The 24,846-nt window shown below is 46.2% G+C and overlaps 1 protein-coding gene across 1 annotated transcript in view; it reads left to right on the top strand.

The window, feature by feature from the left end:
* Positions 1 to 24,846, top strand: part of LOC127010442 (nuclear hormone receptor FTZ-F1 beta-like) — a 215,708-nt gene that overhangs the window by 64,554 nt on the left and 126,308 nt on the right. The window contains exon 4 of the mRNA XM_050884612.1: positions 14,114 to 15,209. Within this exon, the coding sequence (XP_050740569.1) occupies positions 14,798 to 15,209 (412 nt within the window). The 5' untranslated portion in view covers positions 14,114 to 14,797. The remainder of the gene's footprint in view (positions 1 to 14,113; positions 15,210 to 24,846) is intronic.

Here is a 24,846-nt window from a genome sequence, read left to right as displayed (position 1 = left end):
TAATAGCAATGCGCGGCTGTGTTTCTCCCTTTTACGGGTCTGTATTTTTGTGGCGCTGAGTGGTGGGGAAACCCTTTATGGCGGGGAAATGTGGCGGGGGAAGGGGCAAGGGGCGGGGGGGAGGGGGAGGACAGGCGGGGAAAGAGGAAGGGGGGCAGGCAGGGAAAGAGGAAGGGAGGACAGAGAGGAAAGAGTTCTTGGACCTTCAGCTTCCGGGAAAAGAATATCTGGGAGAGAGAGAGAGAGAGAGAGAGAGAGAGAGAGAGAGAGAGGTGAAGGACTCTGGCTCATACGTATTACAAAAGTTTCTAAATTGGACTTTGACTGTCTGTTTCTTTATCTGTGTCTGTCTGTCTATATTTATGTTTGGCCTATATGCCTATTACATCATCGCCCCCTCTCTCTCTCTCTCTCTCTCTCTCTCTCTCTCTCTCTCTCTCTCTCTCTCTCTGTGTGTGTGTGTGTGTGTGTGTGTGTGTGTGTGTGTGTGTGTGTGTGTGTGTGTGTGTATGCTCTCTCTACGTATCTATCTATCTATGTTTTTTTTATATACGTGTCACACACACACACACACACACACACACACACACACACACACACACACGAACAAAGCACGCACGCACGCACGGATTTACGGCATCGTCATCATGGGAACGAATGTGAACTTTGCTCCTGAACTTTACCCACATGACTGAACACTGCTCGGCTGGGGGGTGGGAGGTTAGGGGGGGGGGGGATGAGAGCGACGTCTCTATCAAAAAGCTTATCTCTCTCTCTCTCCTCCTCCTCCTCCTCCTCCTCCTCCTGCTTCTCCTTTTTCTCCTCTGTTCTCTCTTGTGCTTCCCAATTCCTCCCTCTCCACGTCTGCGTTCCCTCAGCTGCCTTGCTCTCGTTAATCATGGCAACGCACGCGCTTCTCGTTTTCTTTGCCTCTCCGCTTTTTATCATCTTTCAGGAACAAGGAGGATAAGGGAAAAGGGTTCGTAGGGTTACTAAGGGTCATCTTCTTAAATAGATCGGCTCCCAAGCACACTATATGATAAGCCTTTCGTTGGAGTTTTGGGCATTTCCAGGCGGGTTGTATTATGACCCTGGTGGTGGTGTGACCCTCCTCCTGTATATCATGAATCTGAAAGAACACTTATTAGAACCCGATTGATAGTTGATATGAGAGGCGGAAATGTCTGAGAATGAGCATTTCCGGAGATAGTTTTGTAGCCCTGGTGGTAGTTTGACCCTCCTTATGTATATCATGAATTTAAAAGGAAACTCATTACTGCCCGATTGATTCTTTTTTAAGACTTTGGAAATAGCTTATGTGAGAGGCGGAAACGTCTGAGAATGAGCATTTCCGGGGATAGTTTTGTAGCCTCCTTCTGTATATCATGAATCTAAGGGAGCACTTATTACAGCCCAATTTGGAAATTGTAGATGAGAGGCGAAATTGTCTTAGAATGGGCATTTCCCGAAGTAGTTTTATAGCCTCGGTGGTAGTTTGACCCTCTTTCTGTATACCATGAATCTAAAAGAACAAGCATTATAACCCGATTGATCTCCTTATAGATCTTTGGAAATAGCTGATGTGAAAGGCTTCTAAGCGTCTGAGAATGAGCATTTCCCGAGAGAGTTTTATAGACTCGGTGGTTGTTTGATAATCCTTCTGTATACCATGAATCTAAAAGAAGACTCATTATAACCCGATTGATCTCCTTGTAGACCTTTGGAAATAGCATATGTGAAAGGCGTCTAAGCGTCTGAGAATGAGCATTTCCCGAGAGAGTTTTATAGCCTCGGTGGTAGTTTGACCGTTCTTCTCTATACCATGAATCTAAAAAAAGACTTATTAGAACCCAATTGATTTCCTTATAGACCTTTAGAAACAGCTGATGTGAAAGGCGTCTAAGCGTCTGAGAATGAGCATTTCCCGAGAGAGTTTTATAGCCTCGGTGGTAGTTTGACCCTTCTTCTGTATACCATGAATCTAAAAGAAGACTCATTATAACCCGATTGATCTCCTTGTAGACCATTAGAAACAGCTGATGTGAAAGGCGTCTAAGCGTCTGAGAATGAGCATTTCCCGAGAGAGTTTTATAGCCTCGGTGGTAGTTTGACCGTTCTTCTGTATACCATGAATCTAAAAGAAGACTTATTGTTACCCGATTGATCTCCTTGTAGACCTTTAGAAAAAGCTTATACGAAAGGCGGCGTCTAAGCGTCTGAGAACACCGACCTAATTGATGTTGCCGTCGGTTGGCTCTTCTAGGCGGTAACTTTCCTCGCTTGAATATCACGATGGGATTATTTGTGGCTCCGAGGACAGAAACACACCTTGAAATTTTTTAATGTTATCTCGTCTACCACGTGGCTGATGCGGGGTTTATCTGTTCTTGTTTGTACCAGTTTCTGTGTGTGTGTGTACGTGTGTGTTTATTGTATTTCTGTTTTTGTATTTCTTTTCGTGTATTAGTTTGCTGTATGGATTTTTTTTTTTTTCCTTTTTTGTGTGTGTTCCTAGTTCACGTTCGTTGTTTTCTTTTATCTTAATTTTTGTAACGTTCTTTCTTATTTATATTTCTCCCTTCCTACCTTTTCTCCCTCCTTCCTTCCCTACTTACTTCCTGGCCTTCTTCCTTTTGTCAGTCCTTCCCGACACCATCCTTTGTGCCATCTTCTTCTTCTTCTACTACTACTACTACTACTACTACTACTACTACTACTACTACTACTACTACTACTACTACTACTACTACTACTACTACTACTACTACTACTGCTACTACTACTACTACTACTACTTTTTCTTCGTATTATTTCTTCTTCTTCTTCTTCATCTTCTTGTTCTTCTTCTTCTTCTTCTTCTTCTTCTTATTATTATTATTATTATTGCTGTTGTTATTGTTGTCGCTGTCAACTGTCAATTATTATTATTATTATTATTATTATTATTATTGTTACTATTATCATTTTCTTTAACACTTCCTGCCCCCTCTTTGCCCGAGGCGCCAAACGCAGTCCGCCGCGCCTCGGTATCTGGCTCCCTTGTTGAACCTCGACTCCCATTTTTAGTTCTCCGTCTGGCGACCTCTCCGCTATACGTACGCCGCGCCCTTGAACACACACACACACACACACACACACACACACACACTCGAGCGAGGGAGAGAGTAGGAAAATAGAAGCATTATTTAAACTCATCAACCTCTGAGTCAGTGTAGTGTTCCGGTGCTTATTCGTGTTTGTTATAAGCGCTTTTTTCACGCTGCCGCGCACGTATTTCCTGGTCGAGTTATAGAACGTCTTCCTATTGTATGACGATGGAACAATGACCACGCTTTTATTTTTCCTTAACTATCATGCGGACGGCAATAGGCATGTTAATTTTTTTTTTTTTTTTTTGGTATTTATGACTATGTAAACTAGTAAACTCTAGTATAGTTTTTCGCCTTTTTTATTGGCACGTATCCATAAAAATTAAGATGAAAAAGTTGAGAGCAAAGAACGAAAAAAAAGATGATCCAGAAAAAAAACAGTACATACAACAAACAAGAACAAATGCCAAAAAATAAACAGTACATACAACAAACGAGAAAAATGCAAAATACAAAACAAACAAAAAGTACACTCCACCAAACGAGGCGAGTCATTACCCAGCGAGCCTTAAATTGCTGCTATAAGACTCTCCACCCCCGAAGGCATGCTTGTGTGACGGCCTCTTCCACGAACCGTTCACGCCAGCAGAGACGAGTTCAGTAACCCGATCTGACCTGACCTCGCTTGGTGTAGACTCAGCGTTAGGAATATGTTGAGTTCAAAGGCAGGAAATATGTTGATGTTGGATTACTACAGAAGAAAGAAAAATAGCATCTAGTCCGCTGTACATATGAGTGTGTGTGTGTGTGTGTGTGTGTGTGTGTGTGTGTGTGTGTGTGTGTGTGTGTGTGTGTGTGTCCCAGAAAACGACTGATAGACAAATAAGAACGCTGAATAAATACAACAGAAAAAGAAAAAAAGAAAAATGCAGTATCTAGTTCGTTGTGCCTAGTCATGAAATAGATAGATAGAGACAGATAGTGTGTGTGTGTGTGTGTGTGTGTGTGTGTGTGTGTGTGTGTGTGTGTCCCAGAAAACAACAGACAGTCTACCTGATAGCAACGGTAGATCTGTTTAGCCGCGGCCTTGTCTCGGAGTCTCGCTATCACGGCAGAAGCAATTTAGTGTTTCGAGAGCTTTTGTATATTTTTGTTCACCAGCACCAGTGTCGAGGCTGCTTGGATGTGACGGCACTCGTTCGGATGCAACATTAATAGTTATTGTAAGCTTACGTTGGCGCGAACGGACGTATATACAGTATTCGGAATATTTGAAGCTCTAGAATAGTTTGTCTTTGATGTTTGTTCTTACCTATAATGAATCAAGTTAGTACTAGTGAGTGAGAGAAAAGTGTCAAGACATATCTATGAAACAATTAGTATTATGTTAGTAAGAATAATAATGATAACAATAATAATAATAATAATAATAATAATAATAATAATAATAATAATAATAATAATATAGTAATAGTAATAATGATAAGAAGAAGAAGAAGAAAAGAAGAATGATGAATCTCTCCCTTTTTGTCGTCAGTGAGTGAGAAAAATCTGCCATATATGATTAATTTCTCGGGCGAGCTTCATGCAAATTTAAACCAAAATCATCGAAGTCCAGCGGCATGAGAGCAGGCCATTAACGATCCCTTGGTGCTACACGCGCGGGGCTTGAATACACACGAGAGTCGGCCAGGAATACACCTATTAACGGCGGGCATAATAATAATACGAGAGGCACAGGTGAGAGACACTTGGTATTCAGTCACGGCCCTTACCACACACACACACACACACACACACACACACACGGCCAGCTGCTCCAACCCAGCCGTCTGACGCAATACTGCCTTGTCCTCTCGTGTCCTCCGCCAGTGCCGCTACATGAGCCAAAGAGTGTTGTGTTTGTTTGATTTGTGTTCTGATCTCTTTATGCTGACACTTTGCCTCCACGCCTTCTAATTTATTCAGTGCTCATGATAGACCTCCACGCTTTTTTTTATTTTGTTTTTATTTACTACTAACACTCTATCACCACTCCGTTTTTTTTTATTTATTTTTTTGTGTTTCTTGTTGTTGTTGTTGTTGTGTTGGAGGGTTATTCTTACTTCTGATAGCAAGAATAGTTGTGTACCATGACTTTTCTTCTTTTTCTTCTATAACTTGTTTTATTTTTTTCTTCCTCCTTATCTTCATTTTTATACTTGTGCTTATTATTTTCCTTACTCTGCTTCCTTGCCATCTTTTCTTCTTTTCTTTTTCTTCGTTTTCTTCTTCTTCTTCTTCTTCTTCTTCTTCTTCTTCTTCTTTTTACTCTTCTTCTTCTTCCCTTAGTAAGCATAACAGTCCGTCTTACGTGCTTCAGATGAATTGTTTTTCCTCGTCCAGTCCTCCCAGAATTTTCTCACTCACTGAATAAGAAAATAAGCCAATCTCTCTGTTTTCCGGCTTTATTTGATTTCTACGTCCAGTGATAATAAATTTTTTTTTTCCACACTGTATTCTCCAACGTCCTTCGCCTTGAACCATCGCAAAAGAGAACGCTTGAGGGAATATGGAGGCAAATCTTAGACGTTATATCTTACTCTGTGTTTTAGTTTTTTTATTACATATGTTTTATTTTCTCTGATTTGACCTTCCGTATGATTTTCTACGTTTTTACTCTCCATTAATTTTTTTTTTCGAATCTTAGTCAACTTCTGTGCGGTCAAAGCTTTATTCTTTACTTATATTTTATTTTATTATTACTTAGTTTTAATTTCGATGATTTTGCCGTTTGTATATTGTCTCCGGTTATACTCTCCTTTATTATTATTATTTTTTTCGAAGCTTAGGTCGGTATTTTAAGACACTTTCAATTCTCACATCAACAATTTCTAAAGGTCAAAGAGTGGGTCAATCGGGTTGTAATGAGTGTTTCTTTAAGTTCACGGTACAGAGGAAGGGTCAGACTACCACCAGGGCCATAAAACTACTCCTGGAAATGTTCAAGACTCCTACGGAAGCCTTGCCAAATGTGTGAACTTGGGCGAAGAAATGTTTTAAAATACGACCCTTAGTCATCTCATCTATTTTATTTTTTTATTGCTTATGTTTTGTCTCTGCTAATTTGACCGTCTGTATGTTTTTCTACGTTTTTACCCTCCATTATTTTTATTTTTTTTCGAAGCTTAGTCAACTGTGCCGCCAAATCTTAGTCATTACTTCTCTTTTTTTTTATAGTATGATTTATTCCCCTGATTCGACCTTTTGTTTGTTTTCTTTCGCCGTTTTTACTCTCCTTTCGTTTTCGTCGTAGCTTAGTCATCTCATTTGCGGCCACATCTTAACCTTTACTTGTTTTATTTATTTCATTATGTTCTAACTCTTTTGATTTAACCGTTTGTGTGTTTTCTACGTTTTTGCTCCCTTCACTTTTTTTCAAACCTTATTCATCTCTTGTGCGGCCAAATCTTAGTCATTACTTATGTTTTTTTTATTATGTTTTACCTCCGCTGAGTTAACCGTCTGTGTTTTTTTTCCCTCTACGTATTTGCTCCAATGATTTTTTCGAAGCTTATTCATCTCATTTGCGGTAAGAGAGACGTGGCAAAGACTAGAAAGAACAACGTAAAATGGTGTTTCTATATATAAACAAAGCATCAAATCTCGTTATAAGAATCTACTGATACTTTTTCACTCTTTTTTTTTATTATATTGGAGAGTAAATAAAAAAAAAATACACATTTGACTTATTTTTTAGTCATTCTTTTTGGATACACGAAGTTCAGTGCGAAAAGAAGAAACGATCAGAGAGAGAGAGAGAGAGAGAGAGAGAGAGAGAGAGAGAGAGAGAACGTTACCGAAGAAATTAATGCCGCAGTTTTATTTTCTCTCCCTCAGCTGCAGGAGGGAGAGAAGCGAGGCAGACAGGAGGGAGGGCGAAGGGAAGGGCGCTGCGAGAGTCAGTTAGAAGGGGGAGGAGGAGGAGGAGGAGGAGGAGGAGGAGGAGAGGGTGGAAAAAAGGAGGAGGATTGCGGAGGGACAGAGAACTCAAAGGGAAGTGGAGAAAAATGGAAGAGAGAAAGAGGACGAGAGAGAGAGAGAGAGAGAGAGAGAGAGAGAGAGAGAGAGAGAGAGAGAGAGAGAGAGAGAGAAACTTATCATCATTATCAGTGACTAACGCAGGAAGGGACACGATAGTCTTTCGGCCAAGGTCATTTCGTTTGGGAGGGTCACCGCCCCCCTGTACCTCTGTCCCTCTCCCCCCTGACCTCCCTCACCTCTCTGCCTTCAATCTTCCCTTCTTATCTCCTTCATCCTTCGTTCCCTTACCTTCCTCACCTTCATCACTTTCCTCCATTCCCCATTCTCACCTCCCTCAATCTCGTTCTTTCCACTTCCTTTCTTTACTTCTCTTATTCTCATTTTCATTTTTTCTTCATTCCCTTACATCCTTCATCTTCATTTCCTCATTGCTTTACTTCCCTCATCTTCCAGACCTTCATTTTTGCCTTCCTTACCTCCCTCCCCTTCTTTTCCTCTCTTTCTCTCCTCATTCCCTTCCTTCCCTCATCTTTATCCTTTCCTCATTCCCTTACCTCCTTCATTTTCATTTCCTCATTGCTGTATTTCCCTCATCTTCCAGACCTTCATTCTTACCTTCCTTATATACCTCCCTCCCCTTCTTTCTTTTCCTCTCTTTCTCTCCTCATTCCCTTCCTTCCCTCATCTTTATCCTTTCCTCATTCCCTTACCTCCCTACCACATTGTCCTCCGCCGCCTCCTTCGCCTTCCTCCTTTCTTTGCTCCTCATCGTCATCCTCGTCCCGTATCTCCCTTACTGCTTCTCTAATTTCCCAGAAGGCTTGTTCGTTAAGGAGACGCAGGGCTATTTAAATGGTGATATTCTTTTAAACGTTTTTTTCTTCATTTTGTCCGTTGTTTAGCACTGTGGTAAGTTTGTTTGTCCGCAGCTGCATCTCATCTGAACTTTTAGATCATTTTTTTAACTTCATATTTTACTACTCCTCTCTGTTCAGGAGCAGTAAGTAGCGGCTTTTTTTTCTTCTTTTTTTATTACGCCCTTGAAGTGTCTCCTCTGCTGTAAAAAAAAAAAATGCGACATGCTCTGACTTTGTTTTTTTAAGATTGTTAATAAAAACGAGCACCCTCTTCACAACGCTTAATCGGCTCAGTTTCAGTCTCTTTGCCGTGTACGCCTAAGTTTACAGTTCATCAATCGTGCTCTTCAACCAGTTTTGTGCGCAAACAACCATTCCCGTTCATTTATCCCCAAATTTGTTTACACCGTGGAATCAGCGTTGCCAGATTGTCGCACTTAGGAGATGCTGTTTGACGATTACGCGATTTTTAACCACAAACTGTCACCCCGACGCAGACAACCATATTTATTTATAGTTATTGCTACAAAATTTTATTCCTGGTGATCTTTGTTTACATAGTTTTGGGTCAGTAACTGGATAATACCAGGTTCGGTAACGGCAAACTGGCACCGCTGCGTGGAATGTACTTCAAGATGAGATTGTTTTTCTTCTTGACAGTGATAGTTTAAAGCAAAAGTCAGCTTCCACTTGTTAGCTCAATAGGCTTTGGTTTTGCATCTCCTCTTTTTTTCTCACTTTGCTGTCATTGCCTTTTAATATTCGTATCTGTCTGCTCATGGAGGGGAATCCGTTGGGGTCTATATCAGTTTGTTTCCCTGATATCTTTTCTTGTATCTCAGTAACGACAAAACAATACCTTCATTCTCTCCCTCCCTCCCTCTTACTTGGCTCACATCACTGTTGCCAAAAAATTTCGCGACCTGAGCAGTGGTACCAGATTGTCACACTCAGGTCATTGATTGATTGATAGTTTATTGTTGCAGGTAAACAACAAGGGAGAAGGGAGGAGCATGCCATCCCAACCCCCAGGCAGGACAGAGTGTGATTATACAAGTAGTAATACATGTGTAGGCAGCACCATGAAACTAAAAACATATATCAGTTTCAGGCCCCGAAACTGTTGTAGCCTCACCAATAACAATATTCAGTTGAAGTTAGTGCTAAAACCGCAAAGTATCGATGTTTTGTTTATATATTTATGGGTCAGAAACCGAAAAATACTATATGCAGAGTATGATTATCTGGTAACATTGGCTCACATTCCACCATTTCCGTCCTTACCTCCCCCCCTCCCCTCTCCCCCCTTCCATTACCTTCCTCCACCTCATCCCTCTTATCGCTGCTTCTCTCCCTGCTTACCTTGCCACTCTCCCTCTTTCCGTTATTATTATTTTTTTTCCATTCCTGCTCCCTTATTTTTTACATGACCCCAGATCTCTCTCTCTCTCTCTCTCTCTCTCTCTCTCTCTCTCTCTCTCTCTCTCTCTCTCTCTCTCTCTCTCTCTCTCTCTCTCTCTCTCTCTCTCTCTCTCTCTCTCTCTCTCTCTCTCTCTCTCTCTCTCTCTCTTCTCTCTCTCTCTCCTCTCTCTCTCTCCACCTCCTCTCCCCTTCGCTTCCTCCCCCTCTCTTCTTTAGGAGTATCGGCGAGGGAGGGAGGAAAGAGAGGGAGGAGGAGAAAAACCGTCTTTCAAAATGCCTCACTTCACACGAGAGAGAGAGAGAGAGAGAGAGAGAGAGAGAGAGAGACTATCAGATGTATTTTTCCACTTGGCCGCGTGACCTTTCTTATTATTTTATTGCATCACTCAATTTTTATTTCACTTGATGGAGAGTATTCCGGTGAAAGTGTTGCAGGGACAGGTGTTACGTGTGCATGTGTGTTTGTGTGTTGCTCACCTGCTGACCCGATTAAAGGTCATTCTGCTCATGGCGGTTCCCTTAACAGCCTCGATTGAACGCTGACCTCGGTGGATGGTTTACGGCGGTTGCTAAGTGTTGGACTCAAGGGCGAGGGTAGAAGGATGATATTAAACCCTTGAGCGGGACTTGATTTGATTCTTGGTCTTCTCTCTCTCTCTCTCTCTCTCTCTCTTTGATTCTCGGTTCTTTCTCTCTCTATACACTGGCGGAGGAAGAAAGTAGTGTCCAGCTGGGAGCTGATTCGATTCTTGGTGTTTTTCCTTGTTCTTTATTTCTCTATACACTGAGAATAAGAGAAGGAAGAAATTTGTGTGTAGTTTTGATTTGATTTGATTCTTTGTATCTCTTCATGTTCGTTCTGTCCCTGAATACTGACAATAGGAGGAGGATGAAAGTTGTGTCCAGTCTGGAGATGACTCGATTCTTGGACTTTATTCGTTCTTTCCCCAAACACAGAAAAGAAGAAGAGGGAGAAAATTGTACCCAGTCGGGAGTTGATTATTTTCATGGTTTTTATTCTTGTTCTTTGTCTCCCTATTCACGGGAAAGGAGAGGAGGAAGAAAGTTTTGCAGAGTTAGAAGTTGATTCGATTCTTGGTCTTTATTTTTGCTCGTTCTCTCCCCATACACGGGAAAAGAGAGGCGGAATAAAGTTTTGTAGAGTTAGAAGTTGATTCGAGTCTTGGTCTTTATTTTTGTTCTTTGTCTCCCTATTCACGGGAAAGGAGAGGAGGAAGAAAGTTTTGCAGAGTTAGAAGTTGATTCGATTCTTGGTCTTTATTTTTGCTCGTTCTCTCCCCATACACAAATATAAAGACGGCAGAAAGTAAGTTGTGTCCAGTCTGGAGATGATTCGATTCTTGGTCTTCATTCTTGCTCTCTCTTTCCCTAAACGCAGAAAAAAAAGAGGACTAATTTAATGGTCTTTGATTCCCTCCCTCTACAGAGAAAATAAGAAGAGAAATAAGGTTGTGGACTATACGAGAGATGTTTTGCTTTTTAGTCCCTCTTTTTGTTCCGTCTCTCCGTACTCACAGAAAAGAAAAAGTAGAAGGAATAATATTGTGAACTTCCGTTATAATTTCCGTCCAACTACTTCGAAAAACGTCAGATGTAAAAACAAATAAGCAATCAGATTATTTACATCCATCATTCTGTACCGGTAGTTAGAAAAATAGACGAAAAGTGAAGAAATATAGACAATTAAATAATTTCCCGTCCCTAACATTCAGTGGTCATGGAAATCGGCAAAAATAATATAGACAATCAAATCATTTCCCGTCCCTAACATTCAGTGGTCATGGAAATCGGCAAAAATAATATAGACAATCAAATAATTTCCCGTCCCTAACATTCAGTAGTCATGGAAATCGAAAAAAAAATTAGTCAGATCATTTCCCTTCCCTGTCATTCAATTAAGTCATGAAAATCAACAAAAAAAAAAGACAGTCACATCATTTCCCTTTCCTAACATTCAGTAGTCATGGAAATCGAAAAAAAAAAATAGTCAGATTATTTCCCTTCCCTGTCATTCAATTAAGTCATGAAAATCGACGAAAAAAAATATGGATAGACAATCATATTATTTTCCATCCCTATAATTCAGTAATGTCACGGAAATGGACGAAAAATGAAAAGAATAATAGAGGCGATCAGATAATTTCATATCCCTACATTTTAGTAAAGCCAGAAAACTCGACCATTAAATCTCGACCATTAAATCAGTAAAGCAGAAAACTCGACCATTAAATATCGACCATTAAATCAGTAAAGCAGAAAACTCGACCATTAAATATCGACCATTAAATCAGTAATGCCATAGAACTCGACCATTAAATCTTCAATCCTAATAAATCACTACTCACATCTGACGCAACGCCCGCACGAAAAACCGCCTAACACGAGATCACACACATGTATTCAAGCTATTTTCCATCCCTATAATTCAGTAAAGACCTGAAAATCGACTATAATTACATCTCCAATCCTGATAAATCATTCCTCGCAGCTGACTCAACGAATACCATCCTAACAAGAGATCACACACATGCATTCAAATAACTTTCCATCGCTATGATTCAGTAAAGACGTGAAAATCGACTATAATTACATCTCCTGGCCTGATAAGTCATTCCTCGCCTAACAAGACATCACACACATGCAGCTCGTAATCTCATCGGCGCTCCGGCAGTCTATAAACACCCTCCTCGTTCTTTGTGCGGCGAGGAAGTCCGTTGAGCCGGCACGGAGCGGTGGATTATGACCCGGGCGATAAGATACGTGTTTCCCCGCGCGCTGCTGATATGCCGCGTGTCACTGCCGGGCGGAAAAGAGGAAGCCTTCTTTGCCTTATCAGCGAAGGGGCGATGACGATGAGGCGGAGGTGAATGAGGTTGAGGACGAGGACGAGGAGGACGATAGATGAAGATAGTGACTGAAAAATAGGATTGTGGTTTTCTATCTTTATGTTTGCGTCTTTGATTTGTATATATATTTTTTTTTTTTTTTTTGTGCGCGTTTCTTTCTGTGTCTCTCGAGGAAATAGGGTTGTGGCGGTCTGTTCGTATGTCTGTGTTGTCTTTGTCTCTGTTTTTTGTGTTTCTGGATCTCTTCGTCTTTCTGTTTGTGTCTTTGTTTTCCGTTTCTCTCTGTTTTTTTGTGTGTGTTTCTGTATCTCTCGAGGAAATAGGGTTGTGGCTGTCTGTTCGTATGCCTGTTTCTTTGTCTCTCTCTCTCTCTCTCTCTCTCTCTCTCTCTCTCTCTCTCTCTCTCTCTCTCTCTCTCTCTCTCTCTCTCTCTCTCTCTCTCTCTCTCTCCAATAACTCTTAGGTATTGGCACTCCTTTGCACACCTGTCGGGCCTCGGTTCACCTGGGAGTCACCTGTGCAGCCAATCACCTCACCTGCTGGGCTGTCAGGGAGTGTGGCGGGAGTGTGGCAGGAAGCTAAGTAAACGCCGCCACTCCTGCCGCTTCAGGGAGTTAAGAGAAGGTTTTGTGGAGGCTCTGTAAGTGTCGAGACGTGAGATGTGTGTGTGTGCGTGTGGGTCTAATCGCACACACTTACGCGCACACACACACACGCACGCACACAGTTGACCTACATGACCTCACCTTGTACACCTTCACCCCTACACTCGTACTCCATCACCTACTTTCCCCTTCTCACACACACACACACACACACACACACACACACACACACACACACACACACACACACACACACACACTCACGCACATTTAACCTCTTCCCCACCCCCATCACACACATCTTTTCCCACTCCCATACTCCCCTCACCTCCTTCCTCCCCACTCCCCCTCACACACAACTCCTTCCCATTTGCACACACAACCCCTTTCCTTCTTTCCCCCATCGCGCACACCAACCAAGCATCCCAACAACTCTCGCACATCGTTAACCAGGTGAAAACTATAACATCACCACCACCACTAACACCCCATCCCCCTACCACCCGGCCCCACCAGCAGTACACTCTCCTCGTTGTACCACTTTGCGCCCCGGTGCTCAACACGCCCCAAGCATCACGTATACGGCCACGGGGTGTGTCTGGGGCCGTGGTGGGGCCTGGCCTTGGCGTGGCCCTGGTGGCGGTCACGTCCAGCTGGCCCCGAGTCACGTCCACCCTCAGCCACCCACATGTCGCACTATTAGGCGTAAATTCTTCTCCATTGTGTCACGCGGCCACATCTCCATCCCGCGACCCGCCCAAAAGCTCATGTACGCCGCGCCGAGGTGATGGACGAGCTATGTGTGTGTGTGTGGGGCGGCCTCGGGGGGAAGGAGTTAGTAGGGGATTGGGGTACTTGTGGGAGGGTGTTGCGTATGTGTATACTTAGGTGTTTGTTTGTCTGCTTTAATGTTTGAAAGTACGTTCCATTTTTGTATTTATATCCGTCCTTCAATTTGTTTCTTTGTTCCTACGCTGTGTATATATATATATATATCTATATATATATATATATATATATATATATATATATATATATATATATATATATCTATATATATATATTAACCACATATTGATTAAATAAAAATATTTAAAGTTATTAATGATCTCAGTTTGTTTCTGTGTTGCTTTGTCTCTCTTACATACGTAGTATCAGTGTGTGTGTGTGTGTGTGTGTGTGTGTGTCGTCAGCCAGCCCGCACCTGCCCTCATAAGGCCTAAAATAACCCTCGTTTTCTCCCTCCGCAGGACCCCCAGCCGCGCCCTCGTCAGTTGTCGCCCCCAGTGAGTGTTCTGCCGCTTTGGGTCACCACCAGAGAGCCCGGGCCCGCCGCCTGCCTGCTCTGAGGACACCAGCCTCCCCAGGGGTGCCCTCATCCCTCCCCGGGACGCCGCCTCCCGGGAGAGCTGCCTCTCTCAGGCGTCAGGAGGACTAACGCCGCCGAGGCAGACGCGTTTCGCCCCCCGCCGGGAGGCCTTTGGCCCACCTGGAGGTGTTCGCCTTGACCTCTTGAGGGCTTTTTAGGTGTTCGTGTAGCGGCACCGCGGGGCGTTTCTGCCCAGGGCGGTGCGAGGCGAGGGTCGAGCAGCGCCGTTGGTCGCGACCCGAGTGTGCCAGAGCCGTCAGCTGTGTTCCTTTCGTCTCCCCCTTCTGCAGCATGGCGGCCGTAGCGGTAGTGTCCGCGGCAGCCCGCTAGGGAAAATGAAATTTAGGTTGCTACCACAAACTGTTGGACCAGGCTTGGGTACCTAGCAGCGACCGGCGCGCCCCTCCGGCCGGCGAGTGTGTGTGTCGCGCCGCGGCGGTGCTCGGGAAGACAGGACTCGTGGCGCCCAGGCGAGGGCTGCCCCCCAGGTGACCCGCCGCCTCACTCACCCGACCCACCCAACCCGACCCTCCAAGCCTGACTGACCCGACTTCTCGACCTCGCCATGGACACCCTACACGCGCCCACACCAGCCCCCGCCCGTGACAAGGCGGTCAACGGGGGCCACGCCCACGTCATCACCTCTCTCAACTCACCACTCCTGCCGCCCAAGGTGGCCCACGTGGCGCCCCCTGCCCACGTGGCCCATGTCCCACCCACACACATGGTCGCGCCCCACCTCAGGCACCACACGCCCGTGGCCAACCCACCTCCGCCCCTCGTGGCCCACCAACACCCGGCCCACCCACACCCGCCACGGCCACACCCGCCACACCAACACCCGCCACATCAACACCCGCCACATCAACACCCGCCACATCAACACCCTCCGAACCGACTCCCGCCCACACCCACGGAGTCCCCCAGGCCCGCCCACAAGGACCCGCCGCCCGCCGCCCACTCCTCGCCCGCCCTAGGTGAGTCTCTGACGTGTTTCCTCATGCCCCGCACACCACACCAACACCCCCAACACCCCCCCCCACCAGGACACCAACCCCCCCTCCCGGCCACAAGCCAAGACCCCCGCCAGCCACACGCCAAGCCCCCCACCTCCCCACCAACCACGTGCCAATGATCCTCCCCCCCCCAAACACACGCAAAGCCCCCACCCCCCTACGCCTCCTCACCAGCCACCAACACCTCTTCCCACCTCAACCATGCCCCATATATCCCCTTAAAGGTATCCTGACACACACACACACACACACACACACACACACACACACACACACACACATATGTAGCCGTATTGTTTTGTTGAATCTGAGGAACTGTCTTGGCATTTCATATTTACTGAGTATATTGAGTGCCAGAAGCAATTGGAGGAGGAGGAGGAGGAGGAGGAGGAGGAGGAGGTGAATGCCAACAACTGCGTCACAAGGGAAATTGAGGAGGAGGAGGAGGAGGAGGAGGAAAAGGAGGAGGAGGAGGAGGAGAAAAAGGAGGAGAGGGAGGAAACTTACGTAGTACAGGAGGAAATGGTGCCAAGAAGTGCGACATGGGGAGAACAAAAGAGGATGGAGAAGAAAGGAAGATGGGGATGTTGGGAGGCAAGGGGAAGCCGGCATTAGGAAGGGAGGAACAGGAAAAATAAAGGGGAGATGAGAAGGAGAGAATAGAAAGGAGATGAGAAGTATGGACGAAATATGTGGCAAGGTCTTTTTGGTGTCGTTAAAGGTAAGAGGAGATGAGGAGTGAGGGGAAGTAAAGGGAAGGGTGGACAAGAAGGAAAGGGGAAGGTAGGTAAGTATTCAGAGGTTATGATGAGTGAGGGGAAGTGAAGGGAAGGGAGGGAAGGTAAGTATTTATGCGTAGAGGTGATGGGGAGTGAGGGGATGTAAGGGGAGGGGAGGTAAGTATTCAGAGATTATGATGAGTGAGGGGAAGTGAAGGGAAGGGAGGAAAGAAGTATTTAAGGGTAAGGGAATGAGGGGAAAACAAGAAGTCGGGATTAAGGGGGATGAAGGATGAGAGAATGTAGGAAAGGTAAGGGGTGAGTTGATGAAGGGAGAGATAGGAGAAGGGGGAGTAGAGGAATAGGATGGGTATGCAAGGGGAAGGTCAGGGAGTAGGTAAGTGAAGGGGAAGAAATGGGGTAAGGAAAGAAGGAAAGGGAAAGTGAAAAATAGGTAAGGAGGGGGAAGTGAAGAGAAAGGTTGGGAAGGAGTGGAGAGGAGGAGAAAGGGGTGAGAGACGAGAGGGGAAGGGAGAGGAGTCTTGCCCCACCTTACCGTGCCTTGCTCTGCCCCGGGAACTCTTGACGCCCCCCCTACCCCCGTACCCACTACCCCCTCCCTTCTCCCCCCTTCGTTGGGTATGTTTTCCCGGACTTGGTGTAGAGCTTCTTTGTTGAGGCCCACCGACACACACACACACACACACACACACACACACAAAGACAGATATACATAGGATACTGAAAGGTAAATAAAGAAGAAAAAAACAGACCTCAATAACGGAGACGAGAAGAGAAACGTAACTGTATTATAAAAACCGTAAGTGAACTCGTAAAGCAAGACAGACGCAGACAGACAGGTGGGACAGACAGGTACACACGCGCCCAGGTAGACAGACAGACGTAAAGAGGGTCAATAAAACAAGGGTACAAACGGTGACCTTAACATTTTCTTTATTATCTTTGTATACTTATCATTTTCTTTATTTGTGTTTGTATTTGCATTTCGCCTTAAAATATTTCCCTGTGTTGCTTATTACCATATTTATTTATTTATTTATTTATTTATTTTGTCATTTATCTCCTTATTAGTTCTTTTCTTCGTCGTATTTTGTTTTGGCCATCCTTCCTTCCCCTTCCCCTCCCTTCCCCTCACTTCCCCTCACCTCCTCCCCTCCCTTTCCCTTCACCTCCTCCCCTCCCTTTCCCTTCACCTCCTCCCCTCAATTCCCCTCCACATTCCTTCCCCTTACCTTTCCCCTCATCTCTTTCCCCCTCCCTTCCTCCCACCTCTTCCCCTCCCTTCCCCTCACCTCTTCCCCTCCCTTCCCCTCCCCTCTTCCCCTCCCTTCCCCTCCCCTCTTCCCCTCCCGCTCCTCAACCGCAACAAAAAGTCAAGTCTTTCTCTGACCTTGCTACATATTTCCCCTCTCTTTCCCCTCCCAGCCCGCCCCCCTCCCCTCCTCTGTCCCCTCCTACCCCGCCCCCCTCCCCTCTCCTCCCTTTCCTCCCATCACATCCCCCTTCTAACTCGTGTCTCTTCCCTCACTCCTCCCTCACGCCTTTCCCTTCTTCCTATCAGCCATCTCTTCTCCTTTGCCTGCAGTATAACCTCCTCCTCCTCTTTCTTCTCTTCCTCCTCCTCTTTCTTCTCCACTCTCTCCTCTTCCCCCTCCTTTCATATCCACTCTCTTTCCATTTCCCCTCAGGCCTTTCTTTAACCACTCCTCCTCCTCCTCCTCCTCCTCCTCCTCCTCCTCCTCCTCCTCCTCCTCTTCCTCCTCCTCCTCTTGGCACGTGGAAGGTTGACGAGGGCGTTTTGGAAGCAGGAAGAAAAGACTACGTAGAAACAGAGGAGGAGGAGGAGGAGGAGGAGGACGAATACCAGGGACAGTATAATAAGGTGCAAAGAAGGAGGAGGAGGAGGATAAGACAAAACGATTAAAGGGAAAGGAGGAGGAGGAGGAAGAAGAAGAAGAAGAAGAAGAAGAAGAAGAGAGGACAAAGGCAACAGCATGCAGAAGGAAAGCACGAGGAAGGAAAGAAAGAAGGAAAGAAAGAAAAAAAGGAACAAACAAACAGGATAAGGAGAAATGAGAGAGAGAGAGAGAGAGAGAGAGAGAGAGAGAGAGAGAGAGAGAGAGAGAGAGAGATGAAGGAACAAAGAGAGAGAGGGAATAATGGGAGAGAGAATTTGCGTCCTTTCCAGTCACGTAGATAATTATGTAAAGTATGAAAAAAAAGTGAAAAATGACTTACGGTCGAGTTCAATCTCCGCCAAAACAGTGCCACCACCACCACCGCCACCACCACGCAGGGTACGGGGAGTGCCTCACAGTGCCAAAAGGGGGAAGTAGAGCGAAGGAAGTGCCACAGATATCGAGCAGGAAGAGGCGGAGAAAGGGAGGAGTAAAGGAACGTTCTAACAAGGAGGAGGAGGAGGAGGAGGAGGAGGAGGAGACTAGGAAAGATCAGGAGTTTCAAGAATGCCAGTGACGTGTATACTTATTTTTTTTCACTTTCTTTAATTTCGTAGTCTTCTTTTTCCTCCTTCTCCTTGTCCTCTAACAGTCCTTTCATCATCACATCCTCAAACACATCTTCCTATTCTTTTGGTGGGGTTTTCTTCTTTGACTTTCTTTCTCTTCTTCCTCCTCCTCCTTATTTTATTCACCCTTCTCTTCGTCAGGTGGTTCGTCCCTCCCTCCGTCCCTCTCTCCTTGTCAGGCAGATCTTCCTCCTCTTCCCCAACGGTTCCTCTTTCCTTTATTTATCATTCCCTTCCGTCATTCCCAGAAACATTTTGTCCTCCCTTCCTCTCTCCTTCTGTTCATCGTTTCGTTTCCTTTCTTCTTCTTCCTCCCCTTCGTCCAGAGCAACAGTTTCTTCCGCTCATTTCTGTTCTTTTTTTTTATTGTCGGTTTTGTACATCTCGTCTTATTCATCATCTTATTTATTTATTTTGGTTCATTTCATTATTTTTTCAGTCGTCAGTAGTTTTTTTCATAATTGTTTTCATTATTTTCCTCTTTATATTTATTCTCCTCCTCCTCCTCCTCCTCCTCCTCCTCCTTCAGCTCCTCCTCGCACAGTGTCGCCTCCTCGGGCTCGTCTCCTTTAAGAGCGCCTCGCAAAACTCCTGCCGGTCACTGTTTACCCCGGCGAGGCGAGAACCCTTGGCGTGCCACCACCCGCGGGAGACCTCCGCTGACCCCGCGCCGACAACAAAGAGGCGGGGGCACGGGGCGGGGCGGGGCGGGGTGGCTAGGGTACGCGTCGCAACCACCACCACCACCACCACCACGACCACCAGCACCGCGCCAGCCAACTGTGCCCGCCAGCTGGTGATGCAACCCGCCCTTGCCTGAGGCTCACGCGGGGAAACCTGAAGGAGGGGCGTGAGGGGGCGCTGGGGAGGGAGGGAAGGGACGACCCGCCCGTCGCCACCGCCCCCCAGCCGCCCCCTCCGAGGCTGGGGACGACAGGTGGCAGCAGATGCGTCAGGGGGGACGAGGGGAGCCGCCGCCGATGACACGAGTGAAAATATAGAACGACGGAGCGGCGGGAAGCGGCGGGCGACCTTAGACAAAGAGGAGGCGAGGCAGACGAGGACGCGGCAGCCCAGCGCCCCTCCGAGCCGCCCCGTGACGTGCCTCCTGACGCAGCGGTGACGGAGGGGCGGAGGGGAGCGGGGAAGGTGGGAGGAAGGGATTAATATGAAGGAAGGCATGGTGTGAAAGCGACTGACAGAAGGAGGAGGAGGTGGAGGTGGAGGAGGAGGAGGAGGCGTCATGGCGGTGGTGGTATACAGGTGAAAGGTCATGAGGCGCGTCGCTCAGGTGTAAAATATAACGGTGTCAATATTAGTGTTCATGGAGACCTTACCTGGCGTGTGTGTATGTGTGTGCGTGTGTGATCCACCACGGCCTGATCACGAGCATCGCCAGCAAATACCCTTCCGATTAGAGCAAGGCTCGTTAGTCGAGCTCTGGGTACTGCTGGGATCTTCGCACACCACACTCCCCATCCCCCTTGCTCAAGGGGGGAAAGTAACCACTCCTTGTCCCTGCCTGAGTGAGGGTCGAACCTCCGCCTGCCAGGCCACGAAGCCTGGCAGATCAGAGCTTTACGACTGAGCTACTGGTCTTGTGTGTGTGTGTGTGTGTGTGTGTGTGTGTCAAGCAAGTGTCGGGGAGTGGATTTCATGTTTGCGCCTGGAATTCCTTTGTTGCACTTTTTGTTGCTTTTTATTTGATTTTTTCATTCATTCCTAATTATTTTTCTTTATTCGCGAGTAGTTAAAACGCATGGAGATGACAACACATTATGCTTTATTATTATTATTATTATTATTATTATTATTATTATTATTATTATTATTATTTTTATTATTATTATTTTCATTATTATGATTATTATTATTATTATTATTATTATTAGTAGTAGTAGTAGTAGTATTGTTGTTACTGTTCTAAATATAGTCTGTTGTTATAGGTTTTACCGCTCCTGTTTATGTTGTTATTATTATAATTGTCGTTTCCGTTTTCCTCCTTCTCTTCGTGGTAGTGTAGTGGTGGTGGTGGTGACGGTGGTGGTGGTCAAGGTGTTGGTGGTGGTGGTGGTGGTGGTGACGGTAATGGCGGAGGTGGTGGTGACGGTGGTGGTGGTGGTGACGGTGGTGGTGGTGGTGGTGGTGACGGTGGTGGTGGTGACGGTGGTGGTGGTGTTGTTGTTGTTGTTGGTGGTGGTGGTGGTGACGGTAATGGCGGAGGTGGTGGTGGTGGTGACGGTGACGGTGGTGGTGACGGTGGTGGTGGTGGTGGTGGTGGTGACGGTGGTGACGATGGTGGTGGTGGTGGTGACGGTGGTGGTGGTAGTGGTGGCGGTGGTGACGGTGGTGGTGGTGGTGGTGACGGTGGTGACGGTGGTGGTGACGGTGGTGGTGGTGACGGTGGTGGTGACGGTGGTGGTGACGGTGGTGGCGGTGGTGACGGTGGTGGTGGTGCTATTACACGTCATCACTGCTCTATGTTTAGTGCTATAAATAGGTCTGAATGATATTTAAAGACCACAACTGAGTATCTTTGTCTATTTGCCTGCCTGTCTATCTATCTGTTTTACTGTCTATCTATTCGTCTGTTAATTAATTACCGGATCAATCTATCTGTATCTCTGTTTTTATCTATCTAATCCTCTCTATCTATTTGTCTATGTATCTATCTATTCGTCTGTCAATCGGCATTTCCGAATCGATCTATCTATATCTGTCGATCTATATATCTACCTACCTCGGTATGTAGCTGTTGACGTTATCTTTTATCTGTAGTAGTTTATCAGTATTCATCCACACATCATATTATTTCTCCTACCTTCACCTGACTCTTTGACGCTATTCTTAGGGAAGGGAAGGGGAGTGATGGTGGTGGTTGTGGTGGTGGAGGTGATGGTGGTGGTGGTGGTAGTGGTGGTAATGCTCATGATTGTAATAACGTAGTGGGGGAAAACGGTATTAAAGGAGAAAATGTTTATGAAAGAGATGGAAGAGGGAAAGAAAAAGAGGAGGAGGAGGAAGAAGAGGAGGAATAGGAGGGTACACGACCTTACAAATCGATACAACGCGGAATTTCAGGAAGCTTCAAGCATTTCCGGTGCATGAGACGGATTCGCTCTCCTCCTCCTCCTATTCATTCTCTCCCCTTCCTCCCTTCTCCCCCTCTTTTTGTTTTCTTTTTTCCTCCCCTCCTATCGCTTTATTTCATTCTCCCTCACAACTCCCTTCGTCATCTACCTCCCTCCCTCTCTCTCTCTGATTGATCGTCTCTCTCTCTCTCTCTCTCTCTCTCTCTCTCTCTCTCTCTCTCTCTCTCTCTCTCTCTCTCTCTCTCTCTCTCTCTCTCTCTCTCTCTCTCTCTCTCTCATGAAAAAAGTGTGATTAGAAAGTTAAAAAGCGAAATTGTGGAGCCAAATTCTGTGGAAGGCAAAAGAAACACAAAAAGCAAATGATGAAAGACAAAAAGAGCATAATGAGAGAGAGAGAGAGAGAGAGAGAGAGATAACCACTTCAGTAGAAACGTCCATGTCGTAACGTTTTGCTTGTTCTCTTAAAATGTTCCTTGTTTTATTTTTTTCTTCCCTTCCCTTCCTCGCTAACGCTCATGAGTTGCATAAGGGGGGGAGGGAAGGGAAATGTGAAGGGGTGGAGGGAAGGAGAGGTGGAGGAAGGGAAGTGGAAGAAAATGTAAACAGAAGAAAAGATGGACACTGACTATGTAGTAGTAGTAGTAGTAGTAGTAGTAGTAGTAGTAGTAATATTGGTGGTGGGGGTAGCAGAAGAAGTAGTTGATTTTTTTTAGGTATTATTACTACTACTACTACTACTACTACTACTACTACTACTACTGCTACTACTACTACAACTACTTCTGTTGTCTTGGTCGTGGTTAGTAAGACAACAAAATTAGAGTAAGCGGGATTTCCACGTGCTGTTTATTTCGTTATTTTCCTGGGAGCTAACCATGAGTCTCTCTCTCTCTCTCTCTCTCTCTCTCTCTCTCTCTCTCTCTCTCTCTCTCTCTCTCTCTCTCTCTCTCTCTCTCTCTCTCTCTCTCTCTCTCTCTCTCTCTCTCTCTCCCCAGATACAGAATTATTTACTATCCTCTCACGTGACCTTTTTATCTCACCTTTTTGTGTCTTGATCCTTTGTAATCAGAGAGAGAGAGCAAAAGTATACAGGCACATTTTGTATTTTACTGCAATTTCTCTCTCTCTCTCTCTCTCTCTCTCTCTCTCTCTCTCTCTCTCTCTCTCTCTCTCTCTCTCTCTCTCTCTCTCTCTCTCTCTCTCACTGGACTTACCCGTGAGCAAGTTACGTTCACATCACCACCAGCACTATTGTTAAGCTCCTCCTCCCCCTCCTCCTCCTCCTCCTCTTCCTCCTCCTCTTCCCCTCCTCCTCCTCCTCCTCTTCTTTATTGCGTTTCACAGTCCCCAGTTTTCCTTCGTTCGACATTGTTAAGTTATTTTTACGTCCAGCTTACTATTTCCTCTTGCCCTTCCTCTTGATTCCCCTCTAACCTTTCCCCTCTCTCTTTTTTGAGTCTTCCTCCTCCTCTAGTGACGTCACCGAAATCCCACCCTCTCCCCCTCTCCCCTCTTTCCCCGTCCTCTCCCCTCTTCAGCCTCTGTTTCCCCTCTTATCTTCTTTTTCCTCTCCTGTTTTATTTGTCTCTTTTTGTTCTTTTTTTCTCAATCTGTTTCCTCCCCCTTTTTGCCTCTCATGTCACTACCTTAAACATTGTACCTTGAATATCCCTCCCCCCCCTTCCCTTGGCACTGCTTCCCCGGCACTTCCCTTCCCCCTCAGTCACTTCCCTTTGAGTTTTCTTTGTTTTCCCCATCAGTCATTTGCCTTCTCTCTACTTTCCCATGTATCACTCACTTCACGTCGACACTTTCCTCTTTTAGTCACTTCATTTCGACACTTCCCTCTCCCTCCAGTCACTTCCCTTTGAGTTTTCTTTGTTTTCCCCATCAGTCATTTGCCTCCTCTCTACTTTCCCATGTATCATTCACTTCACGTCGACACTTTCCTCTTTTAGTCACTTCATTTCGACACTTCCCTCTCCCACAAGTTACTTCCCTTCGATTCTTCTTCCTTTCCTCTGTCATTCACTTTCCTCCTCTACTTTCCCATCTGCCATTCACTTCATGTCGACACTTTCCTCTTTTAGTCACTTCATTTCGACAATTCCCTCCCCCACAAGTCACTTTCCTTCGAGACCTTCTTCCTTCTTCTACTTTCTCCTCTGTCATTCAGTTCCCTTATTCACTTACTTCCCCATTAGTCACTTCAATTGGACACTTCCTTTCCAGTTACTTCCCCTTAACATTTCTTTCCCTTCACCAGTCACTTCAGACCAACATTTTCTCCTGTCCAGCAGTCACTTCCCTCAACACTTCCTTCCCTTCACCAGTCACTTCCTATCAACTCTTCCTTCCATCCACAAGTCACTTCCCCGCACCCTCTCGCCCCTTTTCAGTCACTCATCGACAGTCACTTCCCCCAGTCACTTCCTCCCCTGAGACATAACCAGTACACGTGCAACAGAGACACGCCCTGACATTCCCCTCTTTTCCTCCCTCTCCCCTTATCCACCTCACCCCCCGCCCCGCCCCTCCCCTCACCTCACCCGTCCCGTCTCAACCTGCCCCGTGCCGCCCGCCCTCTCCCTCGTCTCTCCCGGCCACCCCTTCCTTCCCCTCTCCACCCACGCACCTTCTTCTCCCCTTCCTCTCACCTTCTCTCCCCTCTCCTTCCTCCCTCTCCTTCCCGTCTTCCTTACCTCGTGTTTATTTATCTCAAATCAGTCTCCTCCCCCCCCCCCCTCTTCGCTCCTCCCCTTCCTTCCTTTTTCCCCTCTTTCCCCTCTTTCCCCTCTTTCCCCTCTTCCCCTCCCCTCTTCCTTATTCATAACTCCCACCACTTTCCCCTTTGCTCAAACCCGCGTGTACCGTACTAACCTCCTCCTCCTCCTCCTCCTCCTCCTCCTTCTCCTCCTCCTCCTCCTCCTCCTCCTCCTCCTCCTCCTCCTCCTCCTCCTCCAACAACTCACCCCTTCGTCGCCAATGATTATGACTCACCTTGCTCCTCCTCCTCCTCCTCCTCCTCCTCCATTCCTCTCTGTCTCCCTTCTCTGGTTGGTCTCCCGCCCCATATCCCTCCTCCTCCTCCACCTCCGTACGACGCCGGAACAAGGAGTGGCTCCCTTTTCCTCCGTGGTGGTGGTGGTGGTGCTCAGTGGTGGTGACTACGGTGGTGTTGTTGGTGTTGGTGGTGAGAGTGACACTGGAGGTGGTGGTGGTGGCGTCGGCACTGGGCC

The sequence above is a fragment of the Eriocheir sinensis genome, chromosome 43, assembly GCF_024679095.1.
Source record: "Eriocheir sinensis breed Jianghai 21 chromosome 43, ASM2467909v1, whole genome shotgun sequence".
Taxonomy (NCBI): Eukaryota; Metazoa; Arthropoda; class Malacostraca; order Decapoda; family Varunidae; genus Eriocheir; species Eriocheir sinensis.
Note: the sequence above shows the minus strand (reverse complement) of the source record. Positions and strands in the feature narration are given on the sequence as shown.